The sequence below is a fragment of the Ahaetulla prasina genome, chromosome 2 (genome assembly GCF_028640845.1).
Source record: "Ahaetulla prasina isolate Xishuangbanna chromosome 2, ASM2864084v1, whole genome shotgun sequence".
NCBI lineage: Eukaryota > Metazoa > Chordata > Lepidosauria > Squamata > Colubridae > Ahaetulla > Ahaetulla prasina.
Window position 1 is genome coordinate 237,721,167 of NC_080540.1, and position 18,441 is coordinate 237,739,607.

At 36.1% G+C, this 18,441-nt stretch overlaps 1 protein-coding gene across 2 annotated transcripts in view; it reads left to right on the forward strand.

The window, feature by feature from the left end:
* DAPK1 (death associated protein kinase 1) overlaps positions 1 to 16,927 on the forward strand; it is a 68,333-nt gene extending 51,406 nt beyond the window's left edge. For both annotated transcript variants that reach the window (XM_058168562.1, XM_058168563.1), the window contains exons 20-26: positions 889 to 1,111; positions 8,251 to 8,439; positions 9,120 to 9,317; positions 11,034 to 11,172; positions 12,068 to 12,188; positions 13,399 to 13,587; positions 14,586 to 16,927. In XM_058168562.1, the coding sequence (XP_058024545.1) occupies positions 889 to 1,111; positions 8,251 to 8,439; positions 9,120 to 9,317; positions 11,034 to 11,172; positions 12,068 to 12,188; positions 13,399 to 13,587; positions 14,586 to 15,818 (2,292 nt within the window). In that variant the 3' untranslated portion in view covers positions 15,819 to 16,927. The remainder of the gene's footprint in view (positions 1 to 888; positions 1,112 to 8,250; positions 8,440 to 9,119; positions 9,318 to 11,033; positions 11,173 to 12,067; positions 12,189 to 13,398; positions 13,588 to 14,585) is intronic.
* Positions 16,928 to 18,441: the final 1,514 nt, after the last annotated feature.

The window sequence follows — 18,441 nt, forward strand, 5'->3', positions numbered from 1 at the left end:
ATCGCTAACTGTTGGGGGTGAGTCGTTGGCCTATGGAGAGGGTTCGCAACTTAGGCGTCCTCCTGGATGTACGGCTGTCTTTAGAAGATCATATAACAGCCGTCGCCAGGGGAGCTTTTTATCAGGTTCGCCTGATACGCCAGTTGCGTCCCTTCCTAGACCGGGATTCCCTATGCACGGTCACTCATGCCCTCGTCACTTCCCGCCTGGATTACTGTAACGCTCTCTACATGGGGCTCCCCTTGAAGAGCACCCGGAGGCTCCAACTGGTCCAGAATGCGGCTGCGCAGGTAAATAGAGGGAGTGACTCGAAGTTCCCATGTAACACCTCTCCTGCGCAAGCTGCACTGGCTTCCGGTGGTCTTCCGGGTGCAATTCAAGGTGTTGGTTACCATCTTTAAAGCGCTCCATGGCATAGGACCGGGTTACTTTCGGGACTGCCTGCTGCCACCAATAGCCTCCCAGCGACCTGTGCGCTCCCATAGGGAGGGCCTCCTCAGAGTACTGTCAGCCAAACAATGTCGACTGGCGACGCCCAGGGGGAGGGCCTTCTCCATGGGGGCTCCTGCCCCCTGGAACGAACTGCCTCCGGGGTACGCCAATTCCCCGACCTCCGGACCTTCCGACGCGAGTTAAAGACCTTCTTGTTTTACCATGCAGGGCTGGCCTAACGTATTTTAAATGTGGATTTTATTATGGTTTTATCACTGTTTTATTCGTTTTGGCCTAATTGAATTTAGATTTTAAAATGTTTTTTAATTTTTGTAACTGTTTTTATTTGGCTGTAAACCACCCTGAGTCCGTTGGGAGAAGGGCAGTATATAAATTGAATAAATAAATAAATAAATCATAACTTTTTGTCTGATTTAATACCTGTTTTATCTTTAGGATACACATAGGGCATTATTCATCCAACATCTTAGACCTACTCATAATCTACAGCCAAGAATAAAAATTAAACTCTTTGGCCACTCTGCATCTGGGAAAACAACTCTTGTGGAGTCTTTAAAGTGTGGGCTACTAAGAAGCTTCTTCAGAAGGCGCAGACCTAGGCTCGCTTCTACAAATTCTGTCCGATTTCCTCCTTCACCTTTATCTAATAAGCCAACAGGTACCACTTTTAAGGATGTTTATTTTGTGTTATCAGCACTGGAAAAATATTATGATAAGTTGTATTTCAAAACAGTAGAGCATTGTCAGTGTAGGGATGAAAGTGAAATTTGTTTCATTTTGCTAAACAACCTATTTTCTGTTTCAGTGATACATTAAGGTAATAGCATTTGGTCTCACATGTCATGGTGATCTAGTCAGTATTTAGATAATAGATCACCAGGGCTTAGATGGATAGTAGGCTAAACTAGAAAGCTGAAAAAGCATATCTAAATTTAATAATATCAAACTGTGGCCAGTGAAACACCATGGTTGTCTCCCTGTAGTTACTATGAGTCAATCTCAATCCGAGAGCATCTTTATGTTTCATAATTATCAAAGGTTTAAAATGGGCAAGGTATGAAAAGTAATAACACATTGGAATTCATTATAGTTAATTGTGAAGGAAGTATGTTTTTCTACTGCCCAAATGTTGTTTTTATAGTACAAGGATAATGCAATATGCCTGAGGCATAAATCAAGCCTTCAGTAAACCCATCGTTACATCTGAAATAAATTAGTGAAATAATTAGTAAATATGCTTCTGAATTGATTGCCTTAGCTAAGCCTTTCATAGCAATAATAGTCAAAATTGTTAAGCAGGGCTTCTGAGGACAGAGATTGTTAATGTTAAGGCTCTTGCCCTCCCACCCATAAATATTTTTTTGTCAATCTTGAGCTATCACAAAAGCTTTATTCCACATGATAAAAACCAAAAGCTTTCAAGTTTTTTTTTCAAGCGATATCTCATAAAACATCAACATTTCACAAGATCTTACAAGATTTGGGGGCAGGAAGCCTGAGAATTATGCACAATTGCACACTGTGTTAATAAAGATTTTGCAACCACTTTTTTTTTTTTGCAAAAAAAAATGTACAGTGTGGCTCCGTTTCCAATGGTAAATTAGAAACAAAATAGTTTATATCCCATAGTGATCGTAAGTTTTTTAAAATAGCTTATATTCCATTATGATCATAAGTGTTTTTATATTTTACACTATTATCTTTTAAAACAAATCTCTTCTGTGGGTTGTCGTTTATAGCTATTAATACTTAAGAACTTTCCATGAGGTGTTTGTTAAGATTCTTTTTTTTTCCACTTAACTATAAGTGCTTTAACAGATCATCCTTTCCATAGGTGGAAATCTGCATGATAAGTAAGATAAAGTTTTTCTTCTAAAGCATCATGCTTGTTTTTACTCTGAATAAATACTTGATATTCGGTCTGTCCAACCTTGACAGCATTAAGACTTTTGGACTTCAACTCCAGAATTTCCAGCCAGCATGCTGGCTAGGGAATTCTGGGAGTTAAAGTCCACAAATCTTAAAACTTGCCAAGGTTGGACAGTCCCAATATAAAGTATCTATTCAGAGTAAAACAAGGTTTCAGAATTGGATAGGAGGTAAGTTCCCATTACTTGTTTAATTCTTGAGTACTTAGTCTTTAATACCTGTTAAGAGAAGATAGATCAGGTCAAGGCCCTTGAGAAAGACGCTTGATTTAATCACCATGCATACCCAAATGCCTTCTTTGTTCATTGGTTTTTAACACAATGTGAACAAAGGCTAAAAATATTTTGCCACATTTTGAACAGGATATTGTCAGACTGGGGGACAGATGGGGAATCAGAATGCTAAGAAATCTCAAAATCAAATCCTATAAAGAATACTTGTAAAATTGACCAAAGAATAGAAGAAAAGAAATTTCCATGATAGCTATATTGAAATATCTAAAGTGCTGTCATGTACTATACAAAAATAGAGCAGGAGCATTCTTTGTTGCACTAGAAGAGAGATTAGAGCCCTTAAATGAAAATTGCATAGAGCTTTATTTCAGTTTAAGAGTAAAACTATCCTAATTGAATTAGGTTATCTAACAGAATGATAACTTAATTTTGATAGGATGAATTGTTACCTTAAAAAATGGCTTCTCTATCAAGGTCAGTGATGTTTTCCAGGAACAGGGCTTGAATATCTGGAAATAACCTCCTCCATTTCTTTTATTTGGACCTTGCCAGTATTTGCTTTTATTGGGATGCAAAAATGGTAATTGGGAAAGATTGAGGGCAAAAGAAGAATGGGACGACAGAGAACGAGGTGGCCGGATGGAGTAATTGAAGCAGTAGGCGTGAGCTTAAATGGACTCCAGAAGACAGGAAGGCCTGGAGGAATGTTGTCCATGAGGTTGCGATGGGTTGGACACTGCTTCGCAATTAACAACAACTGGCCTTTCTTCCAGACCACTGGGGAAAAAATTCATTCAAAAACAGAATATAATTTTGAGATGTGATTCCCAGTGAATTACTGAAAACTGATATTAAGCAGGTTGCTTAGTTTTTCTGATTCTTTTATTGACAAAGAGCACTCCTTTTGGATTCCTGAGGACTGAATGCAGCATTAGACTGGTCCATCTGGAAAACAGGGACAGAACTGAGCCAGTCAGCTATCAAAAAGTCGACTTAGGTAGTAAGATCAAAAAAGAATATGCATTCCATTCCTAATGAAAATTGTGACATTGGTTGAGAAGCAGCTCAGAGACAGGAGATGAAAATCTGAGCCATATAATAATAATAATAATAATAATAATAATAATAATAATAATAATAATAATAATAATAATAATAATAATAATAATAATAATAATATTTTAATTTGTATGCCGCCCTTCTCCCGAAGGACTCATTTTTGAGTCATATTTTGAGTCATATTTTGGCACAGCCAAAATAAAATACAAAAAGAACAGCACATACAGTACTAAGAACAACCCTTAAAAAACTTATTCAATTGGCCAAATTTAAAATACAGTAACACCCTATAAAATTTAAAAAAAATTAAAACCCATAAAAGCAAATTAAAATTTTAAAAATCAAGCCAGTCCAGCAAGACGGAATAAATAGGTTTTAAGTTTGCAGCGAAAGGTACAAAGGTCGGATAGTTGACGAAGTCCAGGGGGAAGTTCATTCCACAGGGTAGGAGCCCCCACAGAGAAGGTCCTCCCCCTGTGGGCAGCCAGTCAACATTGCTTGGCTGACGGCACCCTAAGGAGTCCCTCTCTGTGAGAACGCACCGGTCGCTGGGAGATAGAAGATGGCAGTAGACGGTCCCGTAAGTATCCTGGTCCTAAGCCATGGAGCGCTTTGAAGGTAGTCACCAATACCTTGAAGCGCACCCGGAAGACAACAGGCAGCCAGTGCAGTCTGCGCAGGATGGGTGTTACATGGGAGCTCCGAACCGCTCCCTCTACCACCCGCGCAGCTGCATTCTGGACTAACTGGAGTCTCCGGGTGCTCTTCAAGGGGAGCCCCATGTAGAGAGCATTGCAATAGTCCAAGCGAGAGGTAACGAGAGTATGAGTGACCGTGCATAGGGCATCCCGGTCCAGGAAGGGGCGCAACTGGTGAATCAGGTGAACCTGATAAAAAGCTCTCCTGGAGACAGTCGTCAAATGGTCTTCGAAAGACAACCGCCCATCCAGGAGAATTCCCAAGTTGCGCACCCTTTCCATCGGGGCCAATGACTCGTCCCCAACAGTCAGCTGCAGCTGACTGTACCGGGGTGCCGGCATCCACAGCCACTCCGTCTTGGAGGGATTAAGCTTGAGCCTGTTCCTCCCCATCCAGACCCGTACGGCTTCCAAACACCGGGACAGCACTTCGATAGCTTCGTTGGGGTGGCCTGGAGTGGAAAAGTACAGCTGCGTATCATCAGCGTACAGTTGGTATCTCACCCCAAAAACACTGATGATCTCGCCCAGCGGCTTCATATAGATGTTGAACAGGAGAGGCGAGAGAATCGATCCCTGCAGCACCCCACACATGAGGCGCCTCAGGGTCGATCTCTGCCCCCGTCAACACCGTCTGCGTCCGGTCAGAGAGGTAGGAGGAGAACCACCGATAAACGGTGCCTCCCACTCCCAAACCCTCCAACCGGCACAACAGGATACCATGGTCGATGGTATCGAAAGCTGCTGAGAGGTCTAATAGGACCAGGGCAGAGGAATAACCCTTATCCCTGGCCCTCCAGAGATCATCCACCAACGTGACCAAAGCCGTCTCCGTACTGTATCCGGGCCAGAAGCCGGACTGGAACGGGTCTAGATAGACGGTTTCATCCAGGTACTGGGGTAATTGACGTGCCACCTGCACTCTCTACAACCTTCGCCGTAAAATGAAGGTTGGAGACTGGACAGTAATTTCCTAAAACAGCTGAGTCCAGGGAACGTAATAAAACGTTCCATCTGGTAAAGAAATGTACCAGCGTTTCCTAGGCAGCTTTGGATGTGTTGCATAGAGAGATAGAATCTGGTTTTTTTTAAAAATGGTTCAATTTCCATTCAACTCTGCCCTTGACAGGTCTGAAGTCAAAGCAATCAACCAGATTGCTGCATTGCTCCCAGATCCGTATTCATAAAGATTGCAGATCACTATATGCTCTTCAGTCAAAAATTTGGAAAGATGCCCTTTGGATTCCTCAATATATTCGTTGGGCTTTTGAAACTTGGAATGAAGGATAGCCTTCTTTGACACACTTTTTTTGACTGAACCCTTGGCCTCCATCATATTCCTGAATGGTTACATTTTATATTAGAAAGGGGAAACTGGAAATTAACTTTGATTTTGCAGGTTCTGTGGGTAAGGTCTGATTGCGTTGTCTTTTGAAACAGAAAAAAACTGAAATCAGTCAGTGGGTATTGGAGCAGACCATCGAAGTCTTGAATATTCTGCCATGCAACCCTTTTGTTCTTTGTTCTTACTTGAGGCATCATAAAACAGCTGCATCCTTTGGAAAATTCATGCACCAATTTCAAAGGTTGCACTTGTTTGTCAACCCAACTGTATATACGTACATTCATTTAACCTCATTATCAGTTAGCAGTTACAGTGCTTCAAGGACAGGTGCTTCCCTTGCACTAACCGACTTTGAGTCTATGTTCTGATGTTTAGTATACTGCTATTGGGCATAATCTCTGCCCTTTTTTAGCAAAGTTAACTTGAGGATTGTTATATCTACTATTTATTTAACCTTACCTGTACTTCACTTCTGAGTTTTCTCCTTACCTACAGTATGATAAATATATTACTCTCAGTGTTTTTGGAAAGAAATCCTGCACTTAATGCATTTGATTGTGTAGAATCTGAAAATATCCTTTTCTATGGGGTAACCATTTTAACCTATTAATATTTTTTCTAAGCAAATATAGTAATAAGGCAAAGAAATAATATATTATCTTAATATACAAGCCACCTACAGTGAAAATCCCTAATTTTGTTCTATCTTTATCTCTGTATAAAGTCAAAAGTTTTATATGATCTAAAAGAAAGTTTAATGTTAGAATCATTATCATTTTTCATTGGTAATATATTATTATTATTTATTGTTAGATTTATATTTCTCCTTTTTGACACAAGTTGAAGGACCCTCCTCTTAGTTTTCCCAACATTAGTAACCTTGTGAGTCAGGTTTGGCTGACAGAACGGGGCTGATCCAGTGCCCTTCCTAATCCAGCATTTTAGACAACATCTAATGACTTTTTAATCTGCAGTGTGCTAAAGTTTAATGCTATATGTAAAATGGTCCAATAGTATACAAAGACCATTTATTTAACTCACATATTTGGAAAATATATTTCCATTTGTATATATGCCATATTTTCAACGTGTGAGAAAATTCCCTGCTTTAAACAGATTTTATCTTTCTTATATCTAGAGAAAAGGAATTCATTCCACTGAATGTACTGTATGACTTACCTAAGGCTGAAAGTGAAATCATTAATCACTAACCTCTCTTCTTATTCAGATTATTTAAATCATTAAGACACTTCTTAATTTCTTAAACGTTAAAGATTATTTAAAGAGGTTTGCAGATGATCCTGTTCATCTATATTAAAAATATAGAATGTTTTAAATGTATTGGTGTAGTAACATGGTTTTCCACTAGAGGTTAGAAGAGTACAAATATATATAAAGAAGTTAAGGCCTATTAGGCAAACTTCAAAAATAGTTTTCTTTGATTATACAGAATAATGGCATATTGATATTCTAAGTGAAAGTGCTTTCAAATTGGAAGAAGCCTCTGAGTAACTTCAGAAGATTTCACCATCCAGTTCAATGGGTTACAGCACAGTGTATACTGTTCAGGAGAGTCCAGCATTCTCAGTCAAGATTTATTGCAGAAGAAAAAAGGAAAACAAATTGCCTTCATAATCATCCACATGGATGCATAGTGCATGTGCAGATGGGAATTCTGATGTTCATTAAATTATATTACATTAAATAAAAACCCAGCTGTTTGGTTTATTTTTATTGAGTTATAAAGTATTCTAAAATACAAAAGTAAATAGAAAAGCAATGGGGGAAGTGGGAAGTGAGGAAAGATAAGGAAAAAAAAGAAAAAGTAGCACTGACTTCCGAATCTTTCTGTTACAGTAAAATAGGGCATTGACATCAAATCACAACTTTTTGCTTTTTCATAACAATATGAACAAGCCATTTCTATAAAGAGCTATCAGTCCAATCGGTAAAACCCAAATCAAAGTTTCATTCTTTTCCATGTGCAGATGGGAATTCTGATGTTCATTGAATTTCATTACATTTACAAATAATTAAAAACCCAGCTGTTTGACTTTGGGCCAATCAGTCTCTCTCAGGCCAACTCACCACACTGGACTGTTGTTGTGGGGGAAAATAGGAGGAAGAAGAAAGAATATTAGTTATGTTCATCACCTTAAGTTATTTATAAAAAATAATAAAGATGGGATAAAAAATAAAAATAGATATTTGGAGGCCTACAAGTTGGGAAAGGTTAAATATCAGAGTAATAAATAATTTCCTCTTGGGAACCCTACAGATTTTTCTCACTTTCTTTTGTTTTTTATTCATAATTGGGAATATGAGGAAAAAATGTGCAAAAAGGGCTGTTCCCAAAAACTTAAGTCTTTTCTAAGGAAAATGGATGGCTCTGAGTGCTGATGGTACTTGGGACTTTTCATCATCTTACCAAGCCTGCACTCTTACCGCTTTTAATTCTACAGAGTTTGAAATCATTAAGTGGCCAATTTTCCAAAGTTTGTAATCTGTAATGTATATTCTTTCTCTAATCCAGTTTCAGTAAGTATTTCAAATCTGTATCCTGGCTGTGAGAATGTTAGCGTGAGAAGCCGAAGCATGATGTTTGAGCCAGGCTTGACCAAAGGGATGTTGGAAGTATTTGTTTCTCCCTCTCATCATTCCCACTGCTCCATGGATGACCAGTCCACAAAGGGCATTGATGTCCAGAATGCTTATTTGAATGGTAAAGCATAAACTTTGGTGCATTATAAGTTTATTTTAATATCACTGTCAGGGTCTTTGGTGCAAACAAGTTCTACTTTAACCCCTTTTTTATGCATTGCATTAAATATTTTCAGTACTTCAGCAACATTTACTTTTTTTGAACCCTGAATATGCAAAGTTCCATGTAATAAATAGTAAGGTCATTATAAGCAGCATAATCAATGCTTAAATCTAACTGCAGCAACCAGATTCTATGATGCACATGGACCAATCCCAGGAAAAACTGTTGAGTTTAAGAAAAGCTACGTTTGTACCTTGTGAGCTCTTAGGTACCTTTTTGCCTTTGGATTTCCCCAAAATGCTTCCTGTTCTTAATTATTACTTAATTTCAATACATCTGGAATTAATTTTAGCACTAAATTTTGTGCTTAAGTACAAGCTACTTTTTTTGCTGGATTTATTCTTGCACTTTTTAAATAAAATTCACTTTTATTTTGAATAAGGTAAAAGTAAATTGGGGGCGGAGGGAGAGATCTGAATGGAGTCTTATAAGTAGTTTACCAAGTAGGGGACATCCAGCAAAGGTGAAACAGTCTGAGAAAAAGTATTGTGATTTCTCTCTGGAAATAAGAATGTTTTGTTAACATTTCATAACTTCTTTCATTTATTAGTTTGACAACAAACTTTTTGCTCTTGTAGGAATTGGTGATTTCAGTGTTTGGGAATTCTCTGGAAATCCTGTCTATTTCTGCTGCTACGATTATTTTGCTGCAAATGACCCCACCTCAGTTCACATTGTGCTTTTTAGTCTTGAAGAACCTTATGAGATACAATTGAACCAAGTGACCTTTTGGCTTAGTTTCTTAAAATCACTAGTTCCAGTTGAAGAACCTATAGGTATGTCTATTTACATGATGAATAATCTGGGCCAAGTCATCTGTATATGAAGAAAAACAGCTGAATTTATAATAATCATAATTTTTTCACTGAGATTACTGATGATATATCTCAATTAGTCATATTGTCTTAAATTTCTTATAAAATGTATCCATTAATGTGATTGCTCTGTACATTAGAAAAGATTTGATTCATATAATTCAGGATCATCTTCACTTTATTTCCATGAAGCACTTTTCACCTGTCATGTGACATTTTCATTGAAAAACAGAATTAAAATGTATTGATTAAATTTCTGTCCAAACTCATAACAAAGTTACTATAAGTTTTAATTAAATGGTCACATCATGGGATTGAAAGGTTTTTATTCCATGCTGAGACCATTAAAAATAAACTATTCATATTTTAATGTTGCTATTTATTTCTCCTGTGCAAAGCTTTCGGTGATGGAATTTACCTTCTCAATTATGCAGATAAAGTGTCTTTTTTTCATTTAAGCTTTCTCCTTCCCCCACCCCCCCACCCCCCTGCCTCAAGACTTTTGAAGAATCTTGAACCAGCTATGCCACATCTTTAAATGGCTGCAGCCTCTTCTTGGCTTTGAGATTTTGTTCCCTTTGGGACACCTCCCTGGCAAGAAAAGTATCTCCTTGAATGATTTGCATAGGCTGGGTATTTATTTTTTTGCAAACAGCCACCCAACTTACATGGGGAATTAATTGGCTTTTACCAATTCAGCTGTACATACATTCCTCTTCATTGCACATTCATTCAATTTTTTTTTCTTTGGGAAGATTTATTCCATCAACAACTTGAAGAAAATGAATTCTGGAGCTAAGAATTTTTCCATATATTTCAACAGTCACTGAAGTCTATATTTATTTATTTTTAATGTGCATAGATGTTTATTATTAACAGTTAACTTTATTTTCAATGCAGCCTTTTTGCACATCAAGAACCAATACTGATTACATTCTGAGAAACATTTATACTGTTAGAAGTAATAATTCCTTTACAATTGTATGTGTGTTTATATACAAAAAAGAAAAAAAGTTTGAATGTGTTTTTGCATTATTTGCATTTAGGATGTATTGGTTCTTGCTCATGTTCATTTTTGTGATGCTGCTACTGACATTTGTTTTAATTCAATAATTAATGTTTAAATCACTAAATCACTATTTTCAAAAAACATGACATGTTATTTCCCCAGATGATGTATTTGTGAAAAGTTGTCTTTAGTGTTACCTCATTCTTGTCCCAAATGTATCGCTTTCTCACTCTCACTCTCTCTCACTTTCCCATTCTTTTTCATGTTATCTTCAAGGCTTTCATACTTAATTCTCTCTTACATGAGAATGCTTTGTGTAAGTACTGTAAAGTTGCATTCATACCATTGTATGAATGGGTTTTAGATCAGTTGTTCCTTGCCTGTAATATCTACCATAAATTTGCAATACTGTAGACTATTGTATCTAATGGATAAACTCTTTTTTAAAAACCCTCCAAAATGTGTATTTAATTTATAAATGGACAGATTATGACTATTTATTCCCATTTATAATGTGTTTTCTTTATTTCATAAAATGGAGCAGTATGAATAAACGTAGAATAAATGTAGTCATTCTCTTCAGACCAAGAACATACATAGAAGCATATTACAGTACCAGGAAGAAAAATCTGTTTGTCCTGAAATTCTCCATTCTTTGTCTCCTGAAGCATTTGGAGGAAAGCTGAAAACTCCACTTCATGTTGCACTGGTGGCTACACATGCAGATATTGTTAATCTTCCACGTTCTGCTGGAGGAGAGTTTCAATATGACAAAGATACATCACTTTTAAAAGAAATTAGGAATAGGTAAGAGAGAAAAGAGGTATATTTTGAAATTAGCATGTTACACATAAACTAACTGAATTGATTTAACTTTTTTTTAAAGAAAAATTAGGCATTCCATGCACAAGAAAAGTCCATATTAATTATACTGTTTTATACTTCAAGAAGCAATCATTTTCTATTATAGGAGTGTGTTAGAATAGAATAGAATAGAATTTTATTGGCCAAGTGTGATTGGACACACAAGGAATTTGTCTTGGTGCACCATCTTGTTGCCACCATCTTGAAGGTTTTTCCTCACCTTCCATGCCTTAGCACAGTGTTTCTCATCCTTGGTCACTTGAAGATGTCTGGACTTCAACTCCCAAAATTCTGGAAGTTGAAGAGTAGAATGGATAGAAGCTTAGTATTGTAGAATGGACTAGAAGCTTCTATTATCTATAAAGCTTTTAATACATTTTAGTTTTTTTATTCCAGTGTAAATTTATTCTAGATTCAGTAGTTTAAGCAAAGTAGAACCATGAGTTCCTGATCAGTCTGTATTATACATTTGTTACAATAGATTTCTGACTTAAGAAATAGAAAAATGAACTATGTTTAAAATAAAATAAAAACCCATCCAGTCTCCCTTTATTTTAGAGAACCTGGGTAAGGGGCCAGTATAACCCTCTCAGAAAGAGATGGGCAGTTAAGTATGAAATATAGATAAAATATAAATAAATAAAAGAAGTAGTTTAAATAAAAATGAGTGATTCACAGAGTCAAACAGCAAGTGGAATGCTTCATTTGTAATCTCAAAAAAGATTTTAATCTGCCAAAACTACTCAGTTAAAAAAAAGTAAAATTGAACTTTGGGGCTAAAATGATAAATATTTCTCTCCCCCCCAACCCCCGGCTTTTTTCTTTTTCTTTTGTTTAGGTTTGGGAATGATGTTCACATTTTGGACAGATTATTTATTCTAGATGCTGGAGCATCAGGTTCAAAAGATATGAAGATCCTCCGATACCATCTTCAAGAGTTGCGCAGTCAGATTATCTCTGTAAGTTAAATATACAGCCACGGTGTAGTCACTGACCAAGTCCTTATCTATTTTGAATGCAACTACAGTTACGTCACTCTTTCTGATATAAGAGAACATTAAGAATAATAGTTGGGTTGGAGCCACATCTATATGAATTAGAATGGAAATTTATTGTTTTGCTTATTAAGTTTTTATCATAATACATCTGCTTTTTAAAACATGTCTCAACAATGTTGAACTTTTTTTGGTGGGAAGGTTCCTGCCCATTTTTTAGAAGACAGCATTGTTCACCAGCCTAATGGCATCCAAGTGTATTAAAATTTCAACTCGTTGAATTTTCATATACCTAAGAATTCTGGAAACTGAAGTCCTGATGTATTGGAGATCATCAGATTAAGGAAAGCTAGTTCAGAGCTTTTTAAACTTGTCAATGAATATATTGTCAATGATTTTATTCTATTTCTAGCTTACATACCTTCAATTACATGTTGGCCAATCTTTTAGGTTGGTTGAGTTATGGCAATAACTTTCTAGTGGTAGTGCCATTAGCAGGAAACAGAGTATATGTTGTACCCTGTTTCCCCCAAAATAAAACATCCCCTGATAATAAGCCCAATCGGGCTTTTGAGTGCATGGTAATAAGGCCAAGTGGTTATTTCAGGATTCAAAAAAATATAAGACAGGATCTTATTTTTGGGGAAACACAGTAGCTAATAATACTGCCCACTATATATGTTAAAGAAGTTGGCTTTCTAGACTAAATTATTTAACATAGTGCTACTTTATGCTTAGTGACTGCACAGATGCTTGCCTTTCTTATGAAAGAATATCCTATTTATCCACTTAATACAACTTTCAATTGCTATACCAAGTGAAAAAGGCAATTTCAGAGTCATCTTTATGAAATAAGAAAAGTAGTCCAAACAATAGAGACATAAGAGGAAAGAGGAAACTCAGCTTCAAGTGGGATGGCTGCATTGATTGGAGAAATCAATCTTTTTTCATGAAACAGGTTCAAATTTCATCTAACCACTGAATAAAAAATATATTTGCCCAAAAGGGTATATGTCAGTAATCTTAGTGTAATTGGCAATTTCACTTACAGGCAATAAAAGATGTATATTGCTAAATAAAATTATTTTGTTAAAATGATATATTAGATGAAATCTAAGCAACAATAACAGTTTTCATTCTAGAAACCAAGTCTACTATGATTTTTTTTTCATAGACATGTCCACCTATGACTCACTTGTGTGAAAAAATAATTTCCACTCTACCATCATGGAGAAAAATGAATGGGCCCAATCAGCTCATGTCCCTTCAACAGTTTGTATATGATGTGCAAGATCAACTTAATCCATTAGCAAGTGAAGATGAGATTAGGCATATAGCCCTCCAGCTACACAGTATAGGCGAAGTAAGTAATATATTAATTACATGGATAATTCTATATAAATGTTAATTACATAAATTTTATGAAGTGCAATTTGCTTATCAGACTGATTGCAAATTATTGCTCCTACTAAGTTTTTCTTATTCTAAGTTCTGCAGGCACGCAAAACATACAGTAGAGAAACCAAGCAGAACCTACTTCCTTACTTCACACTAAGAAAAACTACATTTATGCTAACTGGTGTTCTTAAAAGATAGAAACTGCTTAACTTGTTTCTTTCTCTTGCAAAGTTCAATATATTATTAAAGACCATGACTGAATTTACATCTAGAGAAATTCATATTGCATTGAATAGGGTCATTGTCATGTGAAAAGATTTATGGTAGCCTAGTGGTTAAGAAAATAGATTTATAGGTAGTCCTCACTTAATGACCACAATTGAGCATCGATTTTTGGTCATAAGTCACTGCAGTCATTAAGTGGGTCAACAATGACTTGTCTCAGTTTTATAATCATTTTTATAATTGGCATAAAGTGAGTCAGCATGGTCATTAAATAAAATGATTGTTTAACACATAATTGTTAAGTAGGATACTAAATTTAAGGGTTTTTTTCTCTTGTAAGCTAGAAATTACATGAGGAATGCTTCACAGTATGGTGTATTTATCACCAATGTATGCATAAATAAAGTCTTGAATAAATTGGGAAGAACACCTAGTGTGGAACAAAACAATCTTTTTCAAAAAAAATTCTGTATTCAGTCTTATAAACTGAATCCTACTCAGAGTTAGGGTTAGCATGAGGATGGATAGGATTCTATGCATTTGTACACAGTTGGCTATGTTATCATAGGTATTTGAACATTTGAACATCAAAGCTCTTACAATTGTCTGGTTGAGAAACCATGGGGACTGTTGTAGATCTTGTCCTTTCTCTTTCATGTATATATGATTATTAACTATGTGAATATTATTTTGTTTATATATGATTATTAGCTATGCGACTTTTATCTTTCTAAACAGATCAACATCATGCAGAGTGAGACAGTCCAAGATGTTGTTCTGCTGGATCCTCGCTGGTTATGTTCAAATGTCCTTGGAAGACTTTTGTCTGTAGAGAATCCTAAAGCCCTCCACCACTACAGAGGTCGATATACAATAGAGGATATCCAGCGCCTTATACCAGACAGTGATGTAGAAGAACTTATACAAGTCTTGGATGCCATGGACATCTGTGCCAGAGATGTCAGCAGTGGAACAATGATTGATATTCCAGCCTTGATTAAGACTGATAGCCTCCATAGGTCTTGGGCTGATGAAGAAGATGAAGTTATGATTTATGGTGGTGTTAGAATTGTTCCTGTGGAACATCTAACCCCACTTCCTTGTGGAATTTTTCATAAAGTTCAGGTGAACCTGTGTAGATGGATTCATCAACAAAGCACAGAGGGAGATGCAGATATACGTTTGTGGGTCAATGGATCAAAGATTATGAACCGTGGAGCTGAACTTCTTGTACTGCTTGTCAACAATGGTCAGGGTATTGAGGTTCAAGTTAGAGGCTTGGAAATGGAGAAGATTAAATGCTGCTTACTCCTGGACTCTGTATGCAGTACCATTGATAATTTGATAGCCACCACATTGCCAGGGCTGTTGACAGTCAAACATTATCTCAGTCCTCAGCAGCTAAGGGAACATCATGAGCCAATCATGATTTACCAACCAAGAGATTTTTTCCGCGCACAAAGTCAAAAAGAGACCTCCTTGACTAATACCATGGGTGGCTACAAAGAAAGTTTTAGCAGCATATTGTGCTTTGGGTGTCTTGATGTTTACTCACAAGGGAGTTTAGGAATGGATATCCATGTATCGGATTTGAATCTACTTACAAGGAGGAAACTGAGCCGACTTTTGGATCCACTTGATCCTATGGGCAAGGATTGGTGCCTTCTTGCAATGAACTTGGGCCTTCCTGATCTGGTTGCAAAATATAATATAAACAATGGAAGTTCCAATGACTTTGTCTTCAGTCCGTCCTACTCCCTTCTCCAGGAATGGGGAAATGCCCCTGAAAGTACTGTGGGTATTCTGATGTCTAAGCTGAGGGAACTGGGCCGCAGGGACGCAGCTGACTTTTTATTGAAAGCATCTTCTGTGTTCAGAGTCAGTTTTGATGCAAATGGTCAGGAAGCTTATGCTTCAAGCTGTAATAGTGGGACATCTTATAATTCAATTAGTTCAGTTGTCTCTCGATAAAAGTAATAATGTGGAACATTTTCTAATTTCAGCTAATGCAAAAGGATTCAGGATGGCAATCTTTTTGGTATTTATAAGTTCTATATATTGCTGTAATAAGTTGTCTCTGTTCCTCCACATTGCTTTTTAAGTAACTAAAACCCTGAAACATTGCTTTTTAAGTAACACATTGCTCTTACTTTAGTTATAGAAGGCTAGTATAATTTCAGCTATTTTGCAATCTGCTTTTTACTGATTATTGTACTTTTTTGAATTATATTGGTTTAACTGCTTAATTCTTCAATAGCTGGTCATTTTAACAAACCGTCCTTCCTTGTACCGAAGACTGCACAATAATTAAGCTACATTTCTTACGTACTCTTTTTCCCCTCCCTTGTTTATTTTAAAAACATAGATAGCCAAACAATGCTAATTGGTTTGGATTTGAACACCATGCTTAGAAATGAAAAAATGAGTGCCTTTTGCAGAAGACTCATGTGGTTAAAATCAAGTTGTTTCTGTGGAAGCTGTAAGACAATGCTACCTCTATTTCATGTCTGCATGCTGGTTGTTGCAAGTGGTTGTTGCCTTTGTGTGTCATAAAGCATAAGATACTTGGTAACATGAAATCTGTTCCACTGAAAAGCTCTCATGTAGACTATCATGAGGGTAGAAATATGTAAGACATTATGTTTATTTCCGTTGAAGTGGAATGAAAACTTTCAAACTCCATGAACTTGCACCTTCCATTATTTCTACATATCTCAGGTAAAGATTTTACACAAATGTAAAGTTCACCAAGGCACATATACAAGTGTTAGCTAATTATGACTTATTCTGTATTTAACAGTGATCATTTGTGCAAAGCAAATGGTTTTTCACTTTCAGATACTAGTGTGCTTATTTCTTATACTTGAACGTTTAATTTCATTTTGTTTTTATTAAAGCAAGAGCTTAAAATTACTATGAGGGAAATGACTTTCTTCTTTTCTTAAAAGCATGTAATATTAAAGGTACACTATATATTATGTGTATATACATATATAATATATGTATATATTAATACTGTTTTCCTTAATCTTTATTGTAGTACAATTTTAAATTTTTTTACAAATAAATCGTTGCCTGTTGCAACTTTTTCATCATTCTTCATTTCCTATTTGCATTCATATCACTAATTACATTAATTATTTGGTTTATGGGCATGCAGAACAGCTAGCTCTTAATTTTAACTATCTAGCCAACAGCAGCTACAAATTTTCATTCCAAGAAACCATTTCATGTATCACTATTTTCTGTGACAGGACTGGACAGAATTAAGTATAAATTTTTACCCGAAGCATAGTATGTATTTTAATGCATAAATACTCAGTCAGCAATCTTGTAATATGTCAATTAGATGAGAAATAGTATTAAGTAATAATAGTAGTATTATTAAATAATGGTATTTTTCTGATCATTTTTTGAATATTCATAGAAGCTAGGCAGGAGGATACTAGCTTTGTATTCGAAAGACTACCTTTCTGTTGTAGTATGCTCATGCATACTAGAATGTAAGAAGAATGACCTGGGAGGGTACAAAGATAAAAATGTGCAAAAATGTTTTTGAGGGTTTTGTTTTGCTAACTAATCACTTTTAGAATGTGTGAAGAGGAAATGACTTCTTGTGTAAATACAATTTTGGCAAAGGTCTGTGTTAATTTCCTTTCTGATACGATGATTCTGCAGTTTGAAGCAGTGAATGGTGTTGATTGCTAATGTTATAGTGTAATTCTGTTCAAATGATGATAAAGACTAAAAAGTGTGCGTGACTGAATCCTGGTCACAAGACTGTGATTGAGTTCAACAAATGTTATATGCTGTATTTGAACTTGTAAAAATGGTTGCTCTGTAACTTCCCTTTTTAAACTAGTGTCTGTTGATAAGATAACTTTGGATGGAGCTTCCAGGTTTCAACTTCCAATTTATTTTCAGTGTATTTTATTGTTTTACAAGCCTGTTTTGATTTGCATTCATTTGCATCTTATAAATCCATGACTGAAGCCTGTAGAATGTTTATACAGTGGCTTTGAAGGCCGCCTCATATCTGTGCATGTGTATCCAGGCCACTGAGAACAACCTTCACAGCTATGATGGAAGCCGCACAGCTGTTTTAATACTCCAAGGACTTTTAATGCACGTCTTCTAAATACTTTGCCTAGTTCTCATGATTATATCATACTACTTTACCAGAATTGATAAGGGGATGAAAATCTGTCTTGATCTCATAGTTTTGAAGTAGAAATTGCAACTAAAATGTTATTTTAAAACGCAGTATTTTTAGATACGATTTTTCTCCATAGGATAATTTCAGCAGGCATGGGACTCAAATCTCCATCTGATGACCTTAAGAGATTGAATATTATAATCAACAGCTGTGCTGGTTAGAATTAAACCCTAATTAAGGCACATCTGTGGGGAAGCAACAGTTTGAAGAACATTGCTATGAATTGCTTCTGGCAGTGATCTGAAAGGCTATGGGGGATTGGATATAGCTCGATACCAATCCGAAACATATCTTGGCAAATTAAAAAGAGTTGGTTGCTAGTTGTACAAAAAGAAATATTTTTGTTCTTTTTTCTCTTGTCTTTGAATTAGACCAGAA